At 40.9% G+C, this 20,560-nt stretch overlaps 1 protein-coding gene across 2 annotated transcripts in view; it reads right to left on the bottom strand.

The window, feature by feature from the left end:
• The window catches only part of PARP14 (poly(ADP-ribose) polymerase family member 14), a 46,166-nt gene that overhangs the window by 8,889 nt on the left and 16,717 nt on the right, over positions 1-20,560 (bottom strand). Inside the window, exons 6-13 of one of the 2 annotated variants that reach the window (XM_029213942.1) lie at positions 17,219-19,440; positions 14,911-15,147; positions 14,152-14,373; positions 11,277-11,355; positions 8,718-8,867; positions 8,339-8,401; positions 6,861-7,028; positions 2,803-3,009 (exon numbers count right to left, since the gene is read on the bottom strand). In XM_029213942.1, coding sequence (XP_029069775.1) covers positions 2,803-3,009; positions 6,861-7,028; positions 8,339-8,401; positions 8,718-8,867; positions 11,277-11,355; positions 14,152-14,373; positions 14,911-15,147; positions 17,219-19,440 — 3,348 coding nt within the window. Of the gene's footprint in view, positions 1-2,802; positions 3,010-6,860; positions 7,029-8,338; positions 8,402-8,717; positions 8,868-11,276; positions 11,356-14,151; positions 14,374-14,590; positions 14,793-14,910; positions 15,148-17,218; positions 19,441-20,560 lie in introns of those variants that run through there. The other variant, XM_029213943.1, reaches the window with a different exon arrangement.

Genomic DNA, 20,560 nt, shown 5'->3' with positions numbered 1-20,560 from the left:
ATGCTGTACATTACAACCCTAGGACTTGTTTGTCTTATAACTGGATGCTTTTACCCTTTTGACCAACTTCACCCATTTCACCCAACTCCCACACCCCCTGCACCCACCGGCAATCACCAATCTGTCCTTTGTATAAGTGCTATCATACAGTATTTGTCTTTCTCTGTCTTATTTCATTGAGCATAATGCCCTCAAGGTCCACACATGTTGTTGCATGTAGCAGGATTTCCTTCTTTTTTATGCCTGAGTAATATTCCATATACACCACATCTTCTTTATAATTCATCTTTCAATGTTTCCATGTTGTGGCTATTGAAAATAATGCTGCAGTGAACATGGATTCCAGAGAGTGATTTCATTTCCTTCAGATAAATACCCAGAAGTGGAATTGCTGGATCCTATGGTAGTTCTATTTCTAGACTTTTGAGGAACCTCCATGCTGTTTTCCACAGTAGCTGCACCAATTTACATTCCCACCAACAGTGCATGAGGGTTCCCTTTTCTCCACATCCTCACCAACACTTGTTATTTCTTGTCTTTTTTTTTTTTTTTTTAATCATTTATTTTCCCCTATGTTTTCTTCTAGGAGTTTTATGGTCAGGTCTTAACATTTAAGTCTTTAATACTTTTTTTTTTGGCTGTGACATGTGGTATGTGGGATTTTAGTTCCCTGACCAGGGATCAAACCCATGCTCCCTGCAGTGGAAGCATGGAGTCTTAACCACTGGACCACAAGGGAAGTTCCTTGTCTTTTTTTTTTTTTAATATTTTATTTATTTATTTAGTTGCACTGGGTCTTAGTTGCAGCAGGCGGGCTCCTTAGTTGCAGCTCACCTGCTCCTTAGTTATGTGGCATGTGAGCTCTTAGCTGTGGCATGCATGTGGGATCTAGTTCCCTGACCAGGGATCGAACCTGGGCCCCCTGCATTGGGAGCTTGGAGTCTTAACCACTGTGCCACCAGGGAAGTCCCTCCCTTGTCTTTTTGATAATAGCTGTTCTATCATGTGAGGTGATCACTCATTATGATTTTGATTTCCATTTCCCTGATGATTAATGATGTTGAGCACCTTTTCATGTACCTATTGGCCAGTCGTATATCTTTTTGGAAAAATGTCTATTCAGATACTCTATTTTAAAATCAAATTGTTTGGGGTTTTTTCTATTGTTGTATGAGTTCTTTATACATTTTGGATTTAACCCCTTATCAGATATACGATTTGCAAATATTTTCTCCCATTCAGTGGGTTCTCTTTTCATTTTGTTTATGATTTCCTTTGCTGTGCAGAAGATTTTCATTTTGATGTAGTCCCACTTATTCATTTTGCTTTTGTAATTTTAGTGTCAAATCTAAAAAATCATTGCTAAGACCAGTGTTGAGGAGCTTACCCATATGTTTTCTTGTAGGAGTTTTATGGTTTCAAGTCTGTTTGTTCTACCTCAGTGAGAAGTGCCACTGGAATTTTGATAGGGATAGCGTTGAATCTGTAGATTGCTTTAAGTAGTATGGATATTTTAACAATATTAATCCTTCCAATCCATGAGCATGAACTATCTTTCCATTTATTTGTATCTTCTTCAGTTTCTTTCATCAATGTTGTATATTTTCATGATACAGGTCTTTCACCTCCTTGGTTAAATTTATTCCTGGGTATTTTATTCTTTTTGATGCAATTATAAATGGGATTGTTTTCTTAATATCTCTGTGATACTTCATTAAAGATTAGCTATTTCAAGTCAGACAGAGAAAGACAAATACTGTATGACCTCACTGATATGCAGAATCTGAAAAAAAAACTCATAGAAAAAGAGATCAGATTTATGGTTACTAGGAGTAACCATAAATTACTCCTAGTAAAGCGGGGTGAGGGTGGGAGGAGATTGGAGAAAGGTGGTCAAAAGATACAAACTTCCAATTACAAGATAAATAAGTACTAGGGATGTAATGTACAGAATGATGACTGTAATATTGTGATTTATAAGAAAAAATAGGGCTTCCTTGGTGGCGCAGTGGTTGAGAGTCCGCCTGCCGATGCAGGGGACACGGGTTCGTGCCCCGGTCCGGGAAGATCCCACATGCCGCAGGGTGGCCGGGCCCGTGAGCCATGGCCGCTGAGCCTGCGCGTCCGGAGCCTGTGCTCCGCAACGGGAGAGGCCACAACAGTGAGAGGCCCGCATACTGCAAAAAAAAAAAAAAATATATATATATATATATATATATATATATGAAAAAATATATTTGGTCAGGATGACCAAATATTTTTCCCATATATACAGTATTTGGCTTGTGCTTGGTATCTGAAGCGGAAGGCAGTCTTGTGGCACTGAGCCCTTTACCTGTGGAATCTGATTCCATCTCTGGATAGATGATGTCAGAATTGAGTTGAATCCTCAGACACCCTGCTGGCATCTGAGAATTGCTTATAGGCACAGGGAAGCCTCCATACACATTGGAACTGGGTCCAGAAACCTTCTTTAATGACTGTAGTTAACACTACTATATGACAGATATGAAAGTTGTTAAGAGAGTGCTTGTCACAAGGAAACAATTCTTTTCTTTTTTTACTTTCTCTTTTTATTGTATCTGTGTGAGATGATGGATGCTAACTAAACTTATTGTGGTATTCATTTCACAATATATGTAAGTCAAACCATTATGCTGTATACCTCAAACTTATACAGGGATGTATGTCAACTCTATCTCCATAAAGCTGGAAAAAAGCTAATAAACTACCAGAAAAATAGCTATTTCTCATGTGACATCAATATTAGGAACATGTATTTCATAAAAATGAACAACTCACATGTCATTTTAGACATCATAGACTGCTGGGGAGAAGCCTGAGATCCTTCTCTTTTTTTCATGATGGCATAAAACACATCCAGTACTTGAGGCAGAAAGATAACAACTTTAACTTTTTTCATAGACTGGACCAATCCTTTCTGAATAAAGTCTTCAATGGCATCAATTATGGCTGCTGCAACCTTATCTGGGTCTTGGTTGGCACTTCCTAGAAAGGCAAATAATAAAAATGATTGGGAAAAAAAAAGATCCAACTGGATTTGAAAAAGAAGACCCAACTGGAGAAGGCTGAGGAATAAATTAGGGATTCTGATTCTCAGAATAAATTCCCACTCCTCAACTCTTTCATCACCATGGACTTTTCTAAAATGCATCAGCAGACACCCTTGAAGTCCTAGATGTAACGGGGAGTTTTTGTTCCAGGATGTCAGGAACAGCCCAACAATGAACAAAGGGCCCAGAAACATAACTTGGTGTCTGATATCTTATTTGCTCTATTCAGCTGATCCCAGCTCACTATGTTCCTCTGTGTTACAGAGCACAGTTAACCTTTCTTGGCTCACTGGTGTCCTCAAAAGATCCACAAAAAGCAAAAGATGCTAATGTATGTTGAAATATCATGCTCTTTAAAGAGAACAGGTCTTCCCTGGTGGTACAGTTGGTTAAGAATCTGCCTGCCGATGCAGGGGACACAGGTTCGAGCCCTGGTCCAGGAAGATCCCACATGCTGTGGAGCAACTAAGCACATGTGCCACAACTACTGAGCCTGTGCTCTAGAGCTCGCATGCCACAACTACTGAAGCCCGTGCCCTAGAGCCCGTGCTCTGTAACAAGAGAAGCCACCGCAGTGAGAAGCCTACGCACCGCAACAAAGAGTAGCCCCCACTTGCCGCAACTAGAGAAAGCCCATACACGGCAACGACGACCCAACGCAGGCAAAAAGTAAATAAATAAGAGCTAATTATAAATAAATTAATTAATTTAAAAAATAAAGAGAACAGCATTATTTTTTGTTCAGTCATTTCTTGACTATTACGTATATATCCTTATTCTCTCAGATGTCTTTGGGGACCTGATTTAAACTGAGCTCATTTCGTAAGACACCTAGAGCCATAAGCTATTTGTTATAATCTATAATTCTTTGCATACAAGTTATCCATGAGCCTCCAAAAGTTTTTCGTCCCACGGTCACTGTGATTTTAGCTGACCTGCAGGGTTCAAGGTTGCCACCTGAGCAAGGTCTTTTCCTATTTTAAGCATGCTCCACATCTTGTTTCTCAAGCCTCCTGGCTAGGTAAGATCATGAAAAGTTCCTTGAAAAGGCTCACGAAAAGCCATGGAAGCAGTTCCATATGAATAGCAGCTGTCACATTGCGGGGTGGGGAGTGGGCAATGTGAAAGTCCTCTGGCCAACTTGGTGTGATAGACGAAGGGCCTACTTGGGTTATCCCTGTTGACAGTGCCCGCTATTACTGCAGAAAGGAGAGCAGACCTCTTTGGCTTGGCTATGGAGACAACTGTAGGAATGTAGACAATCCCCATATAAAACTAACCTAGAAGGTTTGTGCAGGTTTTTTTTTTTTATTAGATGATCAGGGAAAGAGGGAGATTCTCCATTGCAATGCTGTAGTTATTCCATGCTATCTGGAAGAATTTAAATGGGAATGTTCAGATATATTCATTCACTCTCAATCATCTAAGCACTTGGGACACAGAGGATGTGATATGGGGGGATGAACAGGTGTTCAACAGGTGAAGTATGGACACCTGAGGGAAAGGCTACACCAGACAGAACTGTGTAAGAAGTGTGATATGTTGAATCTGGCGTGTTCAGGGGAACAGGTTTGTTTTTGAGAAAGATAAATGGGGGAGGTAGGGGGGTAGGTAGAGGAGGCACTGGAGCAGGGAGCCAGGTCTAAACAGGAGAATTTAAATAAAGGTTTAGGCAGAAGACAAGAGCTGAACAAAGAGACGAGGCCAGAATGAAGAGCTGGCTGTAGGGATTGAGGAGATATTTAGAAAGTAAAGTCAGCAGGACGAAGTGGCCAACTGGCTTTATACTTGCCCCTTTGTTCCCCGTCTTTTGCCACCCACAACCTTCACGTGTATTTCATAAGTCCTGTTGCACTGCAGTTGTTTGTTGACATGCCTGTGTCTCACAGAAGGCCAGGTGCCCCTTGTGGACACCAGGTGCCCCTTTTCTTAGTCATCTTTCTATCCCCGCTGCCTCAGCTCAGTGCCCGGCACATAGCAGACACTCAGTAAATATTTAATCAAACTAATTAATAAACTAATGCACATAGGAGTGATGAAGAAGGTAGAGTCAAGGATTGTAGATAGAAAGTGATGTTTTTAACATGCTCAGGGATATAAGAGGAAGGGCAGGTGTGGGGGAGAAGACAATGAACTGGAGTTTGGAGTTTGCTTTGAGCTTGGGGTACTTGCAGGTACCAGTGAGCACCCATTCTCTCCCCTCAAGCCTGTGAGGAACAGTGAGAGGGCTTCCTTTACTGCCAGCAACTGTCTCAATCACAGTCTCAATTCAACTCATAATCACCACTAAGGGAGAAAGCTCCCCATCTGTTAGTCTAAGGGCCTGCTCAGGTGGTGATAGAGACAGGTAAAGAAGATGAGGAAGGAGAATTTGCTAACCTTGATTTATTTGTGCAGACCAGCAATGCAACCAGGTCAGTAGAAAAAACAACAGGTTTGCAGTAACCCAGAAATAATTATACAAAACTAAAACTGCCTCATTTCCTTATTTCTTCTTTGACTCCACCCAGGGACTCCCTTGGGAAGGTCTGTGCCACCCTTAGGCTGCCTGCTTTCTTGGCACAAATAAAGTTAAGATGGAAACACAAGACAAGAGCTCAGAGGAAAAAGCAGATGGAGATAGAGACTGGGGAATCATTAGTGGGTGTCCATAGAAAATGATAGATGATAGATAGATAGAGGATACATAGATGATAGACAGATAATACATTGGGTAATCTGCTAGGATTGAATGATACTACAAGGGGAATGAAAGCATAAAGGGAATATAAATTATACTTTCAGAAACAGAGAGCTAAGGAGACATAACATTCTATGTGGGAACATTAAGAGGAATGAAAAATAAGAGAAATCAAAGTATGGGAAAGAGAATTAGAAGAAGGCCCAGAAAGTGACAAAGATGGTTAGGTTTATTAAGGCTAAACTTTTGGAGGGCCTAGAATGCCAGTGTGAGACACTCAGACTTAGATTCCTGAGCAGTGGAATGATTAATCCAGTGCTGAGCCTTCTCTTTCTGGGACCAGTCAGCTCCATTCCACTTCAAGCCTGAGAGTATTTGCCTCCCCCGAGCAGCTCTCTTAAAGGAGACCAAGCAGGAATCCCTGATTAATGCACATGACTCAGATTGCTGGGGAAAGAGCTCAAAGAGCATCACCTTACAAATGATAAGCCCAAAGCACCATCCTTGTAAATGAAGACTCATACAATCATTATGTAGTTTAAGGAAAATAAGAAACTTCAAAGAGGCAGGCAAGCTGAAAGGAGGAAGGTGGAGAGTTTCTGACCCATTAGAACCCACTGGATTCTGGCAACTGAGAGGTCGCAATGCCCCACGGCCAGCCCACTGTCAAGGAGGTAAGAGAAGATGGACAGCCATGCTGTCTAAGAGTCGGCCATGGGGAGGCGGAAGTCCATGCACTGATGTTTCCATGGAGAGGGGATGGAGGGGAAGTCAAAGACTAAATAATGGGGGATGTGTAGAGGATGGAAAAGAGAAAGGAGCTGATGAAAGCAATGAGAGATGGACTTTCTTTCCTTTCCCCTCCCTTCCTCTCCCTTCCCTTCCATATTAGAAAGCAAATGTCTACTATCCCAATACTCTCTTCAGTTTTCTTTCTCTTTTTTACTTAAACTATCCACAGACTTTGCTCCTTCCCTCGGGGGCTGCCCTCGCTTGAGGAAGCTGCCCTGATGTAGACTCAGCAATAAGTACATTAGCCATCAGCACCAATTCCAAGGGAAACTGGTCACCTTGGGATTTAGCCTTGACAGCCAGAGGCTACAAACCTGTCCCGATGGCTGGGAGGCAAACGGATGAGTAATTCCGCTTTTCACACTCTTGCAAAACACAGGAAACCGATCTCTTGACATCATTTCCACCAATGACGTGAATAATATTCTTGCACTTCAATAATCCACCTTTGGTAATTATATAATCTCTGTGGCCCCCTTGAGCTGGGAAACACAAGACAAAAAGATGCAAAATTAGATGCTGAACCCACTCTTTTTAATACATCTTTATTGGACTATAATTGCTTCACAATGCTGTGTTAGTTTCTGTTGTACAACAAAGTGAATCAGCCATATATATACATATATCGCCATATCCCCTCCCTCTTGAACCTCCCTCACACACTCCCTATCCCACCCTTCTAGGTGGTCACAAAGTACCGAGCTGATCTCCCTGTGCTATGTGGCTGCTTCCCACTAGCTATCTATTTTACATTTGGTAGTGTATATATGTCCATGCCACTCTCTCACTTGGTCCCAGCTTCCCTCTCCCCCTCCCCGTGTCCTCAAGTCCATTCTCTATGTCTGCGTCTTTATTCCTGCTCTGCCACTAGGTTCATCAGTACCTTTTTTTTCTTTTTAGATTCCATATATATGCATTAGCATATGGTATTTGTTTTTCTCTTTCTGACTTACTTCACTCTGTATGACAGACTCTAGGTCCATCCACCTCACTACAAATAACTCAATTACGTTTCTTTTTATGGCTGAGTAATATTCCATTGTATGTATGTGCCACATCTTCTTTATCCATTCATCTATCAATGGACATTTAGATTGCTTCCACATCCTGGCTATTGTAAATAGTGCTGCAATGAACATTGTGGTACATGTCTCTTTTTTAATTATGTTTTCCTCAGGGTCTATGCCCAGTAGTGGGATTGCTGGGTCGTATGTAGTTCTATTTTTAGTTTTTTAAGGAACCTCCATACTGTTCTCCATAGTGGCTGTGTCAATTTACATTCCCACCAACAGTGCAAGAGGGTTCCCTTTTCTCCACACCCTCTCCAGCATTTATTGTTTGTAGATTTGGGGATGATGGCCATTCTCACCGGTGTGAGGTGATACCTCATTGTAGTTTTGATTTGCATTTCTCTAATAATTAGTGATGTTGAGCATCTTTTCATGTGCCTCTTGGCCATCTGCATGTCTTCTTTGGTGAAATGTCGATTTAGTCTTTGAACCCACTCTTTGATTGTTTAAAAAACAAAATGTCTGAATTGGCAGATAAAGCATTTTATGTGAATAAGAAACTCCTGAAATACTACCTTTGATGAATCTTTCTCGATTCTCTTTTTAACTGGGAGATGACTTTTCACTTCTAATTCTCTACAACTGGAATTCTTTAGTAAAAGGTATGATTTTAAGATCAATATGTTGTCTCCCCAATCCCAGAACTTTCCTCATCCTCCGTAGCTTCCCATATTCAGTCTTCACTTAAAACTTAGAACCAAAAAGATAGCATTGTGCCTTACCTTGATGAGAACATTCCATTTCCACACTTTTCCCGGCATGTTCTAAAATTGCTTTGGAGACCCCTGCATGAGAAAAGCAAGATGTTTACACACATGAATAAAAAAAATTACAGGACATCTGGATCAGAATGAGTGCCTAATTATCTAAATGATTTCCCCATCATCAAAGGAACCCTATAACTTGGGTATTTCTGATAACAAAGGAGAAAAACTCATAAAAGAGCTGTTCCCGATTATGAGAAACAATGTCAAAATAATTTTTAAATGATGAATTAATAGCAATAAGCCAAAGTTGTAGAAACCAGTTTGGCTATAGGAACTCTCCTTCACAGGCTCTACTGTGACTATTACACTAGTCAAAATTCCATAAGTCAAGTACCTGCTTTGAGATTAAATGCCTTTGATGTTGAATTTACAATCACATCTGCCTCTTCTTTGGTGATATCTCCAGAGGCTACCTGGAAAATGATGGGCCCAATCTTCATTTCATGCACTCCTGAATCAGGGTTAGAAATAGTCCCATATAAACCTGACAAGAAAAAAAAATAGACTCAGTAACAAGTCGACAACAGCAAGAATGACGTAGGTCTCATGGTTCTCACCTGTGCCCCTCTCATCTCTCCCTCTCTCTCTCTCCCTCTCTCCCTCTCTCTCTCTCTCTCTCTCTCTCTCTCTCTCTCTCTCTCTCTGGGATCTCTGGCATTTAACCTGGCCCTGGCCTTGAGCCCCTGATGGTCTGTTTCTGGAAAAGGATTATAAAATATAATACATATCAAACATGGCCTTCTGCTGCTGGCTGAGGTGAATTAGCCCACTTGAGCCTTTCTTTCCCACTGACTACAAGTAAAAACATGGGACAAATACAAAAAGCCACTCAGAACTGAGACATGCACAACAGCAGGCAGACTGGGGAAAGGAGTCAAAACTTGAAGGAGGGCTTCCCTGGTGGCGCAGTGGTTGAGAGTCCGCCTGCCGATGCAGGGGACACGGGTTCGTGCCCCGGTCTGGGAAGATCCCACATGACACGGAGTGGCTGCTCCCGTGAGCCATGGCCACTGAGCCTGCGCGTCCGGAGCCTGTGCTCCGCAACGGAAGAGGCCACAACAGTGAGAGGCCCGCGTACCGCAAAAAAAAAAAAGGAAGGAGCAGCCTGTGCTGCTTCCCATTTTGTTTTGTTTTGAAATTTTTCCTCTTTTCTCTCCCAGCTTTGACCCAAGCATGGCCCTAGTTACAGAACTACACAATGAGAACAGGCAGCAAAACTCTCAGAGAATCTCTGTCTTTGCGGCCAGAGGACTGGGACTGTGGGTCCCTGTGAGCTGAAGAGTATGGCAGAGAAGCCTCATTATTTTCCATATTTTTCCTTTTTAAATCCAGCCCTGTACCAAGGTGCCCCGGTTGCAGAACTCCACAGTGGCACCGCAGGGAGCTAAAACTCTGAAAGACATTCTGTATTTCTGTCCAGAAGAATCAGGAAAAAGGGCCTTGTGGTCTGAAAGGTGTATATGTGGTGTATGGGAAATCCCTGTGTTTTTGTTTATTTGGTCCCCTCCCCCCAACCCTCACCCCCTCTGCTTTGCCCAAGGGCACCCCTGATCACGCAGAATAATGAGGCAACAGAACAGGCAGCTTCAACTCTGAGCGAACCTTGTGCTTCTGGCCAGAAGACCTGGAAAATGGGCTTTTGCAAGTCAGAGAATGTAAGGGGAACGCTGGAGTGGTGACCCCCTGTTCTGTGTATGACTGGAGTCAACCCTGAGCTCACCCCAGAGCTGTGCACGTGGGGCAGACCCAAGCTGCACAGCAAAGGCCTTGAGAATGGAATTGACCTTGGAACCACTGCCCACACAGAAAGTGAGGCAGAACTTGTAGAATGACATTAACTGATTGGCTACCTGCTCAAACAAACAAACAAACAAAACAAGCACCATTTTCCAGAGGATTTTAACAGGACCCAAGTCTTACAACACGATGTTTAAAATGCCCATTCTATAATCCAAAATTGCTTGTCATACAAAGAACCAGGAAAATGTGACCAATTCTCAAGGATAAAGACACTCAATATAGATGCTAATCCCAAGATGATTCAGATGTTGGAATGATCAGACAAAGACTTCAAAGCATCTACTATAACTACACTCCCTGAGGTCGAAGTAAACACACTTGAATGCATGGATATGATTTGGAATGAATGGAAAAATAGGGGTCTCTGCAGAGAAATATAAACTATAAAATAAGAATCAAATGGACATTTTCGAACTTAAAAATACAATATTTGAAATCAAAAATTCACTGGATTAGCTCAATAGTATAGTAGACAGAGAAAAGAATCAGTGAATTTGGAGGTAGATTAATAAATATTATCCAATCTGAAGAACAAAGAGAAAAAAGACTGAAAAAAAAAAAAAACAACAACAGACCCTCAGAGACATTATCAGAAGGCTTACCATTCATGTTATTGGAGCACCAGAAGGAGAGGCGAGAGAGACCAGTACAGAAAAACATATCTGAAGAGATGACTGAAAAATCCCCAGATCTGAAGACATACATATTCAGATTTAACAAGCTTCAGCAAACTCCAAATAGGATAAACTCAAATATAAATAACTTTGACAGAGGAGAAGCATTTGGTTGGTATCATCTCTTTAAATGTGTCTATTTCTGAAAACACTTATCACATCATCCTTAGAAAATAGTAGCCTCATCACCACTTAAAGACCCATTGTACAGATTATATAATCTGGCCTGCCTACTCTTTCACCCCAGATCACATAAACATGGCCAGTGTCTTGCATGCTCAGGTGTATAGAGTATAATTTATTATCTTCTTTATCACAAATTGTTTTTTTCATAAAAATTATCCTATCATTTTTCACTTAACACTGAATACTTATTTAGCAACTAAAAATAATTTCTCTATTTAAAAGCTTTATTGAACCTTGTGTATCTTCAGCCTTGGGAACTTCGTCACTGATGAAATTTCCATTAGCCCTTCTGGCAAATTCATCTGAGAATGCCTAGAAATACAAAGACAGTTTTAATCACTACAATTCTCTGTAGATGAATGAATTTGATTCATCAGACCTTCTGATCCTACATGCACAAATATTTAGGAGAGAACAATTCTCAGAGTATCATTTATTTTCATTATAGATTTTTACATTATGAAAAATTCATAAATTCTATTTCTGTAAATACAAACTATGAAAACTATCAAAGATGTGAACAAAAATGTAACTACAATACTATTTGTAATTGAGAAAAAAATAAACAGTTTAAAAATCCAACAGGGAAATGGTTAAATAAATTTTAGTATGTCCATATGTTGGAGTATTTATCAGCCATTAAAAATTATGTTTTCAAAGAATAGTTAATGGAATAGGGAAATGCTTATTTCATACTATTAAATGAAAAAAGAATGATAGTAAATTACATTATATAATACCACGTTTAAAAGTCCACATATATAAGAGAAGATAAGATGAAATACAACTAAAAGAATTTATGCATTTTTTATTGTTTAAAGTTTCTACAATGAACATGTATTACTTTCATAATCAGTAAAAGTAAATACTTTGTTGTTGTTAAAACTACAGTGTTAAGAGAAAGACAATCACAAGGACCCAAACACTTCAGTTTTTAACTTCTTATTTGTACCAGGAGAGAAACAGCTAGGGGAGTAGTGTTTTTGCAGCAAGAGGCTGGAATTCCATTTCTTTGCCTGGTTAGTGACACCCCAAAATCATCACTTTCTTCCTCCTTGTAAACAAGCAACAGGAAATTTTGTTGGAAAAAAAACAAGTAACATCTTGGCTAAAAGGCTGAGACAATAATGGGAGAAGGACCAGGAGAGACTACAGAGCCAGGGTTCTCCAGGCACCAGGCACGTGATCTACAGGTGTAAAGGTGGACAGGTGTAAAGGTGGACTGGTTTGACTCTGGAGAACTAGAGAGGAGCTGCCATTTGGCCACAGCGAACTGTTCAGGCAGAAATCCATGTCCAAGGTGCCAGAACTTTTGAATTTTTAGGTCCCAGTGGACATCTGGAGTTTTATGTGACAAGTTTGGTTCTTAAATGCCAGCAACTGATTCAAATTTTTTTAAAATAGCCCAAATAAAGCACATCTAAAGGCTATGTTCCGACCATAGGCTGCTGTGTGCAACCTCTGTTACAGTCTCCACCTATAAATATTTCAATAAGTTTTGCTGATTTTTGTGAAAATATGACCAAAGCTTAACTGTCTTTAAAAGTCTTAGAAAAATTGTCACAGCCATGTATAGAGAATCAGTACTATTTCCAATGGCAATAAAGATGTCTGTATAGACTAATCCCTTTACAAAATACTTGCAGAATTTGAATCTTTAGGAAAGATAACAAAGGCTGACGATGCACAGAAAGAGTGAGATTCGAGGGTTCAGATCCATGTCACAGGACTCACTTCCCTACAATGAACTCAGCCATTCATTCAAAAACTCTCAGCACTTCATGTCTCTAGTTCATTTTATGTGTATAAATCTTAGCTCCCAAAGTAATTATGATTTATAGGAGGGAGAGTACATGCAACATACCCATTCTGTAATCCACATCACTTTGTACAATGCAAGTCATAGGGAGGTTGTTCACAAAGCATTTATTGACTAGAAATGACTGTAGTTATGCAGGCCAACTAAATGGACCACATATTTTGCCCAGGTGGTTTAGCTGTCTGATTAGAATTTAGATTTGTTTGCTTCCAAAGTATTTAAAGGTAGTGTCTAGATCCAGAAAAAAAATTAAGTATGACCTAAAAATTCAGTTAGTCCAATGATCTATGGACATCTCTTGGGTTGCTAGCCTTAATCTGTTTAATTCTTGCATTATCATGGAACTTTTCAAACAATTAATATCATCTACTCTCCTGGACTCTAAGGACTTGCAGGGCAGGAATAATGGCCTCATATTAAATGCCTCTTGTTCCCCCATAATGCTGAGTCCAGAGGCTTACTCACAGCTGGTGTTCAGCAAACGTGAGCTGGTTGATGGACCCTCTGTGACCAAAGATGGTTCTGGTATTTCTGGTCTCAACCGTCTTACTCCTATGGGGATGTGCTGAGCCTTCAGCTGTATCTTATTCTGACATTCTCCTATTTGTAGGACCACAACTGTGCTTTTATATTATGTATTAAAATTTCTATGTTCATATGGAAGGAAATTCTATAGATTAGAAGAAGTTTAAGGGATATGTCAACTCCATTGCAATATTTGGGCCTTATTTGGATTCTGATTCAAACCAACAAGCTATAAAAACAAAATAAAATACTTATGAAACAGTTGGAAATGTGAACACTGACATGATAATTGATGAAATAAAGGAATGACTGCCAATTTCTTTTAGGTGTGAAATAGTATTGTACTTAGATTACTTTTGAAAAAGAATCCTAATGTCTAAAACAAATACTGAATTGTTTATGGGTAAAAGGTATATATGGGATCTGCTTCAAAAACAGTATGGGAGAAAGGGAAATAAATAGAGATAGAGATGAAACATACTGGGCATAGGCTGATAACTATGAAGCTGAACGATGGGTACAAGGGATTTCATTATACTATTTGGTTTACTTTTGCATATGTTTCAAATTTTTCTTAATAAGAAGTCAAATTTTTTTCTATATCCAAAAATGTGCTTGAAATTTGCCGTGCTGCAACTAGTCCACACTACTCTTTTACTTTCCTGTACGAAAATACATGAAAGAAACAACCTATCAGACCAAGAAGATACTTGAACATGTTAGGGCTCAGTTGCCAAAATAACGAGTAATGAGAAAGACTGTACCTGAATATTTCCATGATCACTTGGGTGCAACAGAAAGCAAACCTCTTGTAAAGTTGTGGGTTGATTCCTGCTACTGAATTTGAACACTTCTGAGGTGATTAATTCAGCAAAAATGTTTTTAGGAAACCCCAGATTTCCTGTTCCTATTGCTGGAAATGCAATTGAGTTTAAGGACAAACTCTCAGTGATTTCCAAACATTCTCTGATTATGTTTTCCATGATCTGAAAAGCACAAAGCACATTCTTATACATTTTGCCTGGAAATCAGAGTTCGAACAAAAAGAACAAGAATTTAGCAACTCTGTGATCTCTCTCTACTCCTTTTTCCTTTCAACAAAAGGCAGGTTAAGGGCAGTCAGAAGGGGAAAGGAAAACAGAGGAGTAAACAAGGAAAAGTAAAGAAGAATGTGTGAGACCCTCCAAAAAGATTCAAACTCACTCAGCAATGAAGGAAAGAAGCAAAGCAGCTACTGTTCTGTTCCTTCAGTCTCTTCCACTCTTCATGCCCTCACTTTTCCTTCCACACTAAAGAGTGCTATCTTCAATAATTCTTCCCCGAGTCCCAGCAATGGTTGAGAACTGTAATCAATTTCTATTATTAACTGGTCCTTGGGAGAAGTCAGCTACAGCTGAAAGAAATGGCTATGAGAATGTGCTGTTATTACAGAACAGACACAGCCAGGGTTCAAGCTACATTCTACTGAAAGGAGAGTCCAAAGGGCTACTTAATTTCCTGGAGAATTTAAAACCAGGTCCCACCTTGCGTGAAGATGTGCTGTCATTTGTCCAGTCCGGAGCCACCACGTGAAGCACACGGTGGCAGTGCAGATTGCAACCACTGGTTTGGATAACTGTGCCGACCTCAACAGCCACCCCTTGTCCAGCTGTCTTCAGCTCCTCCTGGAGCTTTTGCCCCGCTTTTTCCAAGAGGGCCTTGGAAAGGGGCCCTCTATTGAGCTCAAGATCCGACGAAATGGAGTTGACAACCACATCGGTCTTAAAGACAAAACCAACAATTTGTTTCAAATTGTAAGAAAAAGCATTCATCAAGGATTACTGATTGAGCCCCTGGGCTTGGCACAATGGGGGACAACTAAGATGATTAAGTTTTCAGAGATTGAAATACCACCCCAAAAGAGAGTGTTATTAGATACTTATTTAAATAACACTCTAGGACAAAAGAGAGCTGTCAAAGAGCAATACATAAATGGTATGGGATCACCAAAGGAGTCCAGAGGAAGTGCCTTCAGAGGCTAGTAAAGACACTATGAGCGATGTGGTGTCTGAGAAGTGGGAACAGTTGCAGCAGGCAGAGAGAGATGGGGAAGTCATTCGGGAGGGGCAACAGCATGGACAGAAGCATGGCAGGTTGTGAGCGGCAAGGAGATTAGTTTGACCTGATAGAGAGCTTCTGCAGCAAAATGGTGCCAGCCAGGCTAGAAATGTTACTCTGAGCACAGACTACAGAAGGCCTCAAATGCCAAGCCAACTGGACTTCCCAGCAGCAGTGAAGAGCCATGGGAGCTTTTTCAGCAGGACAGTTAATGTGAGCAGATTAATCAGGCTTGACTAAGACACCAAGAGAAGACAGGAGAGGGACTGTGATCAAGTGATTGTCAAATCTGCCCCACGTGGGTCACTGAGGAGTGATGCAGAGCAGGTCTTGGCTTCAGAGGGCACACACCTATGGGAGTGAAAGGCACGGAAGGAATGTCTTACTACTCAAGAGTTCAAGGTGAATGAGGATTGGAACTCACTCCAATTACTGACCCTTGGCCAAAAGAGATTTTTGTTTATTTGCTTGTTCTTTTCAATGAGAAACAAAATTATTTTTAATATTTTGAAATAGAGCAATGCACATTCCAACCCTAGCTCCATCAGTTGTTAAATGTGGGATTTGGGCAAATTATTTAACCCCTCTAAGTCTCATTCCTTCATCTGTGAAATGAGAATAATAATAGTCCTGGAATCTGCCTCATGGCACTGAATGAGAAGATGCATGTCAAGCACTTAGTAGAGTGCCTGGCTCATAGTAAATAGTCAGTGTTAGCTATTATTCTTGTAATTATGATTTAAGCTTACTGTAAGTAGAGATCTAATTTTTTACAATCTCTTTCCATATTTTAAACCAAATGAAAAATATTTTAAACCAAGTAACAACTTGAACAAAACAGGAGGATGACCCACAGGATAGGAGAAAATATTTGCAAATCATATATCTGTTAAAGGACCTGTATCCAGAATATATAAAGAACTCTTAAAATTCAATAATAAAAAGGTAACTCAATTTAAAAGTGAGCAAAGGATGTGAATAGACTTTTATCCAAATAAATATGCAAATGGCCTTCCCTAAGCATCCCTGCCCCAGGACTGCCCACATTCGCCCAGCTCAGGAAGTTAACACCTGGCACAGCAGGGGGCTTCCAGGACTGTTTGGATTAGTTAGAGCCTGTGTTGAAAAGGTTGCTAAGTACCTTTTTAAAGTATTTTTAAATACTTCAAATGCTAAGTATTTTTAAAAAACATGTCACCCCCTGGCAGAGCTATAAGAATTGTCCCCACATAATACCCAGACCTTCCCCAGGTCACTTTCTACCTTCCTCCCTACATTTTCTTAATGGTGTTGGGAGCTGATGGTCCCTCAAACTCAGAACCCTCTGGTTCAGTTCCGCTGATAAGATTACTGTCTTCCGTCCCCGTGTTATGCTCTAATTTTTCTGTATCTGCTATCAGTGAATGTGACAGGAAATTAACCTTAGATTTGCCAAAATATGACAGGTGTAAGGGCACTGAAAAAGTATAGAGAGCTTCGTAAATGTTAGGTATTATTGTGGATTTTCACACTTACTGGAAACTAGTGATTGGAACGTGCTATCAGCTCCCCCAGGTAATTGGCCAATCTCAATTAGTGAATGCCTTGGTGAAGTAGCCCAATTTTCTAAGGAAACCTGTTTCAAGGCAGGGATGGAGGGCATGGGATTCTCCCCTTGATCCTAATCTCCCTTTAGCAACAGGCTAACTGGAGTCCCAGCATGCTGGTGGGTGTTCTGAAAACAGGGGCACTCACTGTAGCGCTCTGCACATCTCCTTTCACCAACAGGATCCTCAGGCCTTCTGGGGACAACAGACTTGCTCCTTTTCCATGATCTTTTCTCAAGTTGGGCTGGACTGCTGCTGGTAAACTGGGCAGGGAAGCAACATCAGGCAGGGTGTCTTTAAATATAATTTTTGCACTTTCAGCAAAGGCCTCAACAGTCTTCTCAGCTATATCCACAAGGTAAACCTCTTTCAAGCTGCATCCATCCTGTTTACACTGGAACCATTCCTTGATCGCCAAAATAATGGTCTGCACACACTGGGGTAGGGGAAAGCCGAAGGCTCTGGAACTAATAGCAGGGATGGCTATGGATCGGTACTTGTGTTTTACAGCCAAATGGAGACTTCCTTTTACAGCAGTCTTTAACTGCCACACACATTTCTGGGCATCATCACTCTTCCACTGGGGTCCTACTGCGTGGATCACATGGTGGTACGGGAGCTTTCCTGCTTTCGAGATGACGGCACAGGCAGGTAAGATCCTGGCCTTTCTTGTCTTCATTATCCGGTCACAGTCTTCTTGGAGCTCAGGGCCAGCTGCTTTTAAAAGAGCAGCCGCCAAGCCCCCCTTGAGCTTGAGTTCCTCATTGGCCGCATTCACCACCACCTCGACGGGGAACTGTGTCAAGTCTCCTTGCTGCACCGTCAGCGAGACTCCAGGGGCTAAATCTGTCTGAAACAAGCACCTCTGCCCACCATCCTTCTGTAGTTCAATAAAACAACCAAATAACCTTCTGACCTCACTTTTATAATACCGTGCTTTATCCTGGAAGAACTGACTGGCTCCTGGCTTATCAATATGGAAGCTTTTAACGCAGACCAAATCCCGGGCTTGCGTGACAACGTTCATTCCCTCCAGGACTTTGGTCTTTGGGCCAGTTAGTAAAATGCCTTTTTGCTTGTTCTCAGGATTAAACATTACCTGAACATTCATCTTCTTTATCTTTTGCCACAGTAGCTTTTCTGCCCTTAAGTAATCAATAACTAAGGAAGGCTTTACTTCAATCAATTTCTCTATTTTTGTGTGTTTTTCCAGGAAGTCAAAAAGCAAGTCATAGATTTCATTTACTTCTCTCACACAGCCTGTGATGATGACCTGGGCTGTGGTTTCTGAAGTTACCACATGGATTATTACAGTCTTTGAGGAGGAATTGTGTTTCTTATGCAAACTGCAAATGAGCCATTTCCATTTCTTACTGTTAAGAACTTCCCTGTCTTCAATGTCAATGCACTTATAATTTAAGGCACTGACCATTCGCTTTGCAGCTTCTAATAGGACTTCAGAAAAAGCACCAGTTAAGAGAACAGTTGTGCCCTCTAGCTCATAAACTGCAAGAATGTTCTGTGCTATAAAGAGAGACTTAGAGAATTCTGCACAGTCAACCTGTTGCAGAAACTGAAAAACCTCTGGGGGAACCTGAATGTTTCTCTGAGCCATGGTGTATACCTTTTCCTGGATTTCACACTTTACTTTATACACATCTGCAGGGAGTCCTTTGAAGTACATGTGTTGAGAGGCTTCATCATAAAAAATCTCCACCTCTGGGCACTCCGTGTGGAGATACTCCTGTACACCGCTGTGCAACAGAAGTGAATACCTTCCTGGAGAAATGGCCAGTTTTTGCTTCAGACTTTGCTCTTCTCTTCTAATTTCTAGAATGGTGCTTTCTATTAAGTCCTTGATCTGTGGCTCAATGTTTTGTACATCCTCTGATTTCCCCACTAAGGTTGCAATCCCTGTTAGTGCATCAAACTCAATCAAAATCCTATCATCTTCTAAATTGTCTTTTATGATGTCCCATACTGTTGCATCCACTTTAAATGAGGTCACTGTATACTTAGACCGGATACCAGAGAATACTGTAGAAGCATCTTTTTGCCAGGTCTTGATTCTTGGTCTTCCTTGACTGACTAAGGTAGCTGCAGGTCTGATGATCACTTCACTGCCAAGCTGGCACAATGTTAGCTCACAGTGACAACGTCTCATTTCATCATTTATCTTGTCAATCAGGTGATTCTTCTTCTGCAAGAACTTCCATAAGGAAAGATCCAGTGATTCTCTGAATGGTGCTGGAAGCTTGATCAGAGGCTTCTCCTGTCCATACAGGGCTGTGCCCAAAGAAGTATAGTACGGGAACACAGAGAGTGGCATATTATTGAGGTCAAGTTTCTTGGTCATGATGGTGTCTAACACTTAAAGGAAAGAAATTAAGTAATCTCAGTGTAATATGTTTCAGATGAAAAAATAAGCAAACAAGCTTTCCTATTCTAGAGAAAAAAAAATCCTAATGTTTGTAGAACTTTGATGTTACATGCTATTAAAAAGCAGCACTACTCCCAGAGTGATCAAATATAAACTGATATGTATTAACACTGCACAGCGATTCCTTATTTCATGGAATAATTACTTTCCAGCCAAGAACACTCTATGTTGAAATTCTGTTAAATAAATTCTATTTTTCTGTTTTTCTGATAACACTGATATATCACCACCAGGTTAAGAAAGACAGAAGAGGGACTTCTCTGGTGGCGCAGTGGTTGAGAATCCGCCTGCCAATGCAGGGGACACGGGTTTGAGCCCTGGTCCGGGAAGATCCCACAGGCAGCAGAGCAACTAAGCCTGTGCGCTACAACTACTGAGCCTGCGCTCTAGAGCCCGCGAGCCACAACTACTGATCCCTTGTGCAACAACTACTGAAGCCCACGCGCCTAGAGCCCACGCTCCACGACAAGACAAGCCACTGCAATGAGAAGACCGCGCACGGCAACGAAGAGTAGCCCCTGCTCGCTGCAACTAGAGAAAGCCCATGTGCAGCAACAAAGACCTGATGCAGCCAAAAATAAATAAATAAATTTATTTATTTAGACATTTCTCCAAAGAAGATATACAAATTGCCAACAAACGCATGAAAGAATGCTCAACATCATTAATCATTAGAGAAATGCAAATTAAAACTACAATGAGATATCATCTCACACCGGTCAGAATGGCCATCATCAAAAAATCTAGAAACAGTAAACGCTGGAGAGGGTGTGGAGAAAAGGGAACACTCTTGCACTGCTGGTGGGAATGTGAATTGGTACAGCCACTATGGAGAACAATATGGAGGTTCCTTAAGAAACTACAAATAGAACTACCATATGACCCAGCAATCCCACTACTGGGCACATACCCTGAGAAAACCATGATTCAAAAAGAGTCATGTACCAAAATGTTCACTGCAGCTCTATTTACAATAGCCAGGAGATGGAAGCAACCTAAGTGTCCATCATTGGATGAATGGATAAAGAAGATGTGGCACATATATACAAT

This window comes from Monodon monoceros, unplaced genomic scaffold (genome assembly GCF_005190385.1).
Source record: "Monodon monoceros isolate NGI ecotype Baffin Bay Population unplaced genomic scaffold, NGI_Narwhal_1 Super_Scaffold_11, whole genome shotgun sequence".
NCBI lineage: Eukaryota > Metazoa > Chordata > Mammalia > Artiodactyla > Monodontidae > Monodon > Monodon monoceros.
Note: the sequence above shows the minus strand (reverse complement) of the source record. Positions and strands in the feature narration are given on the sequence as shown.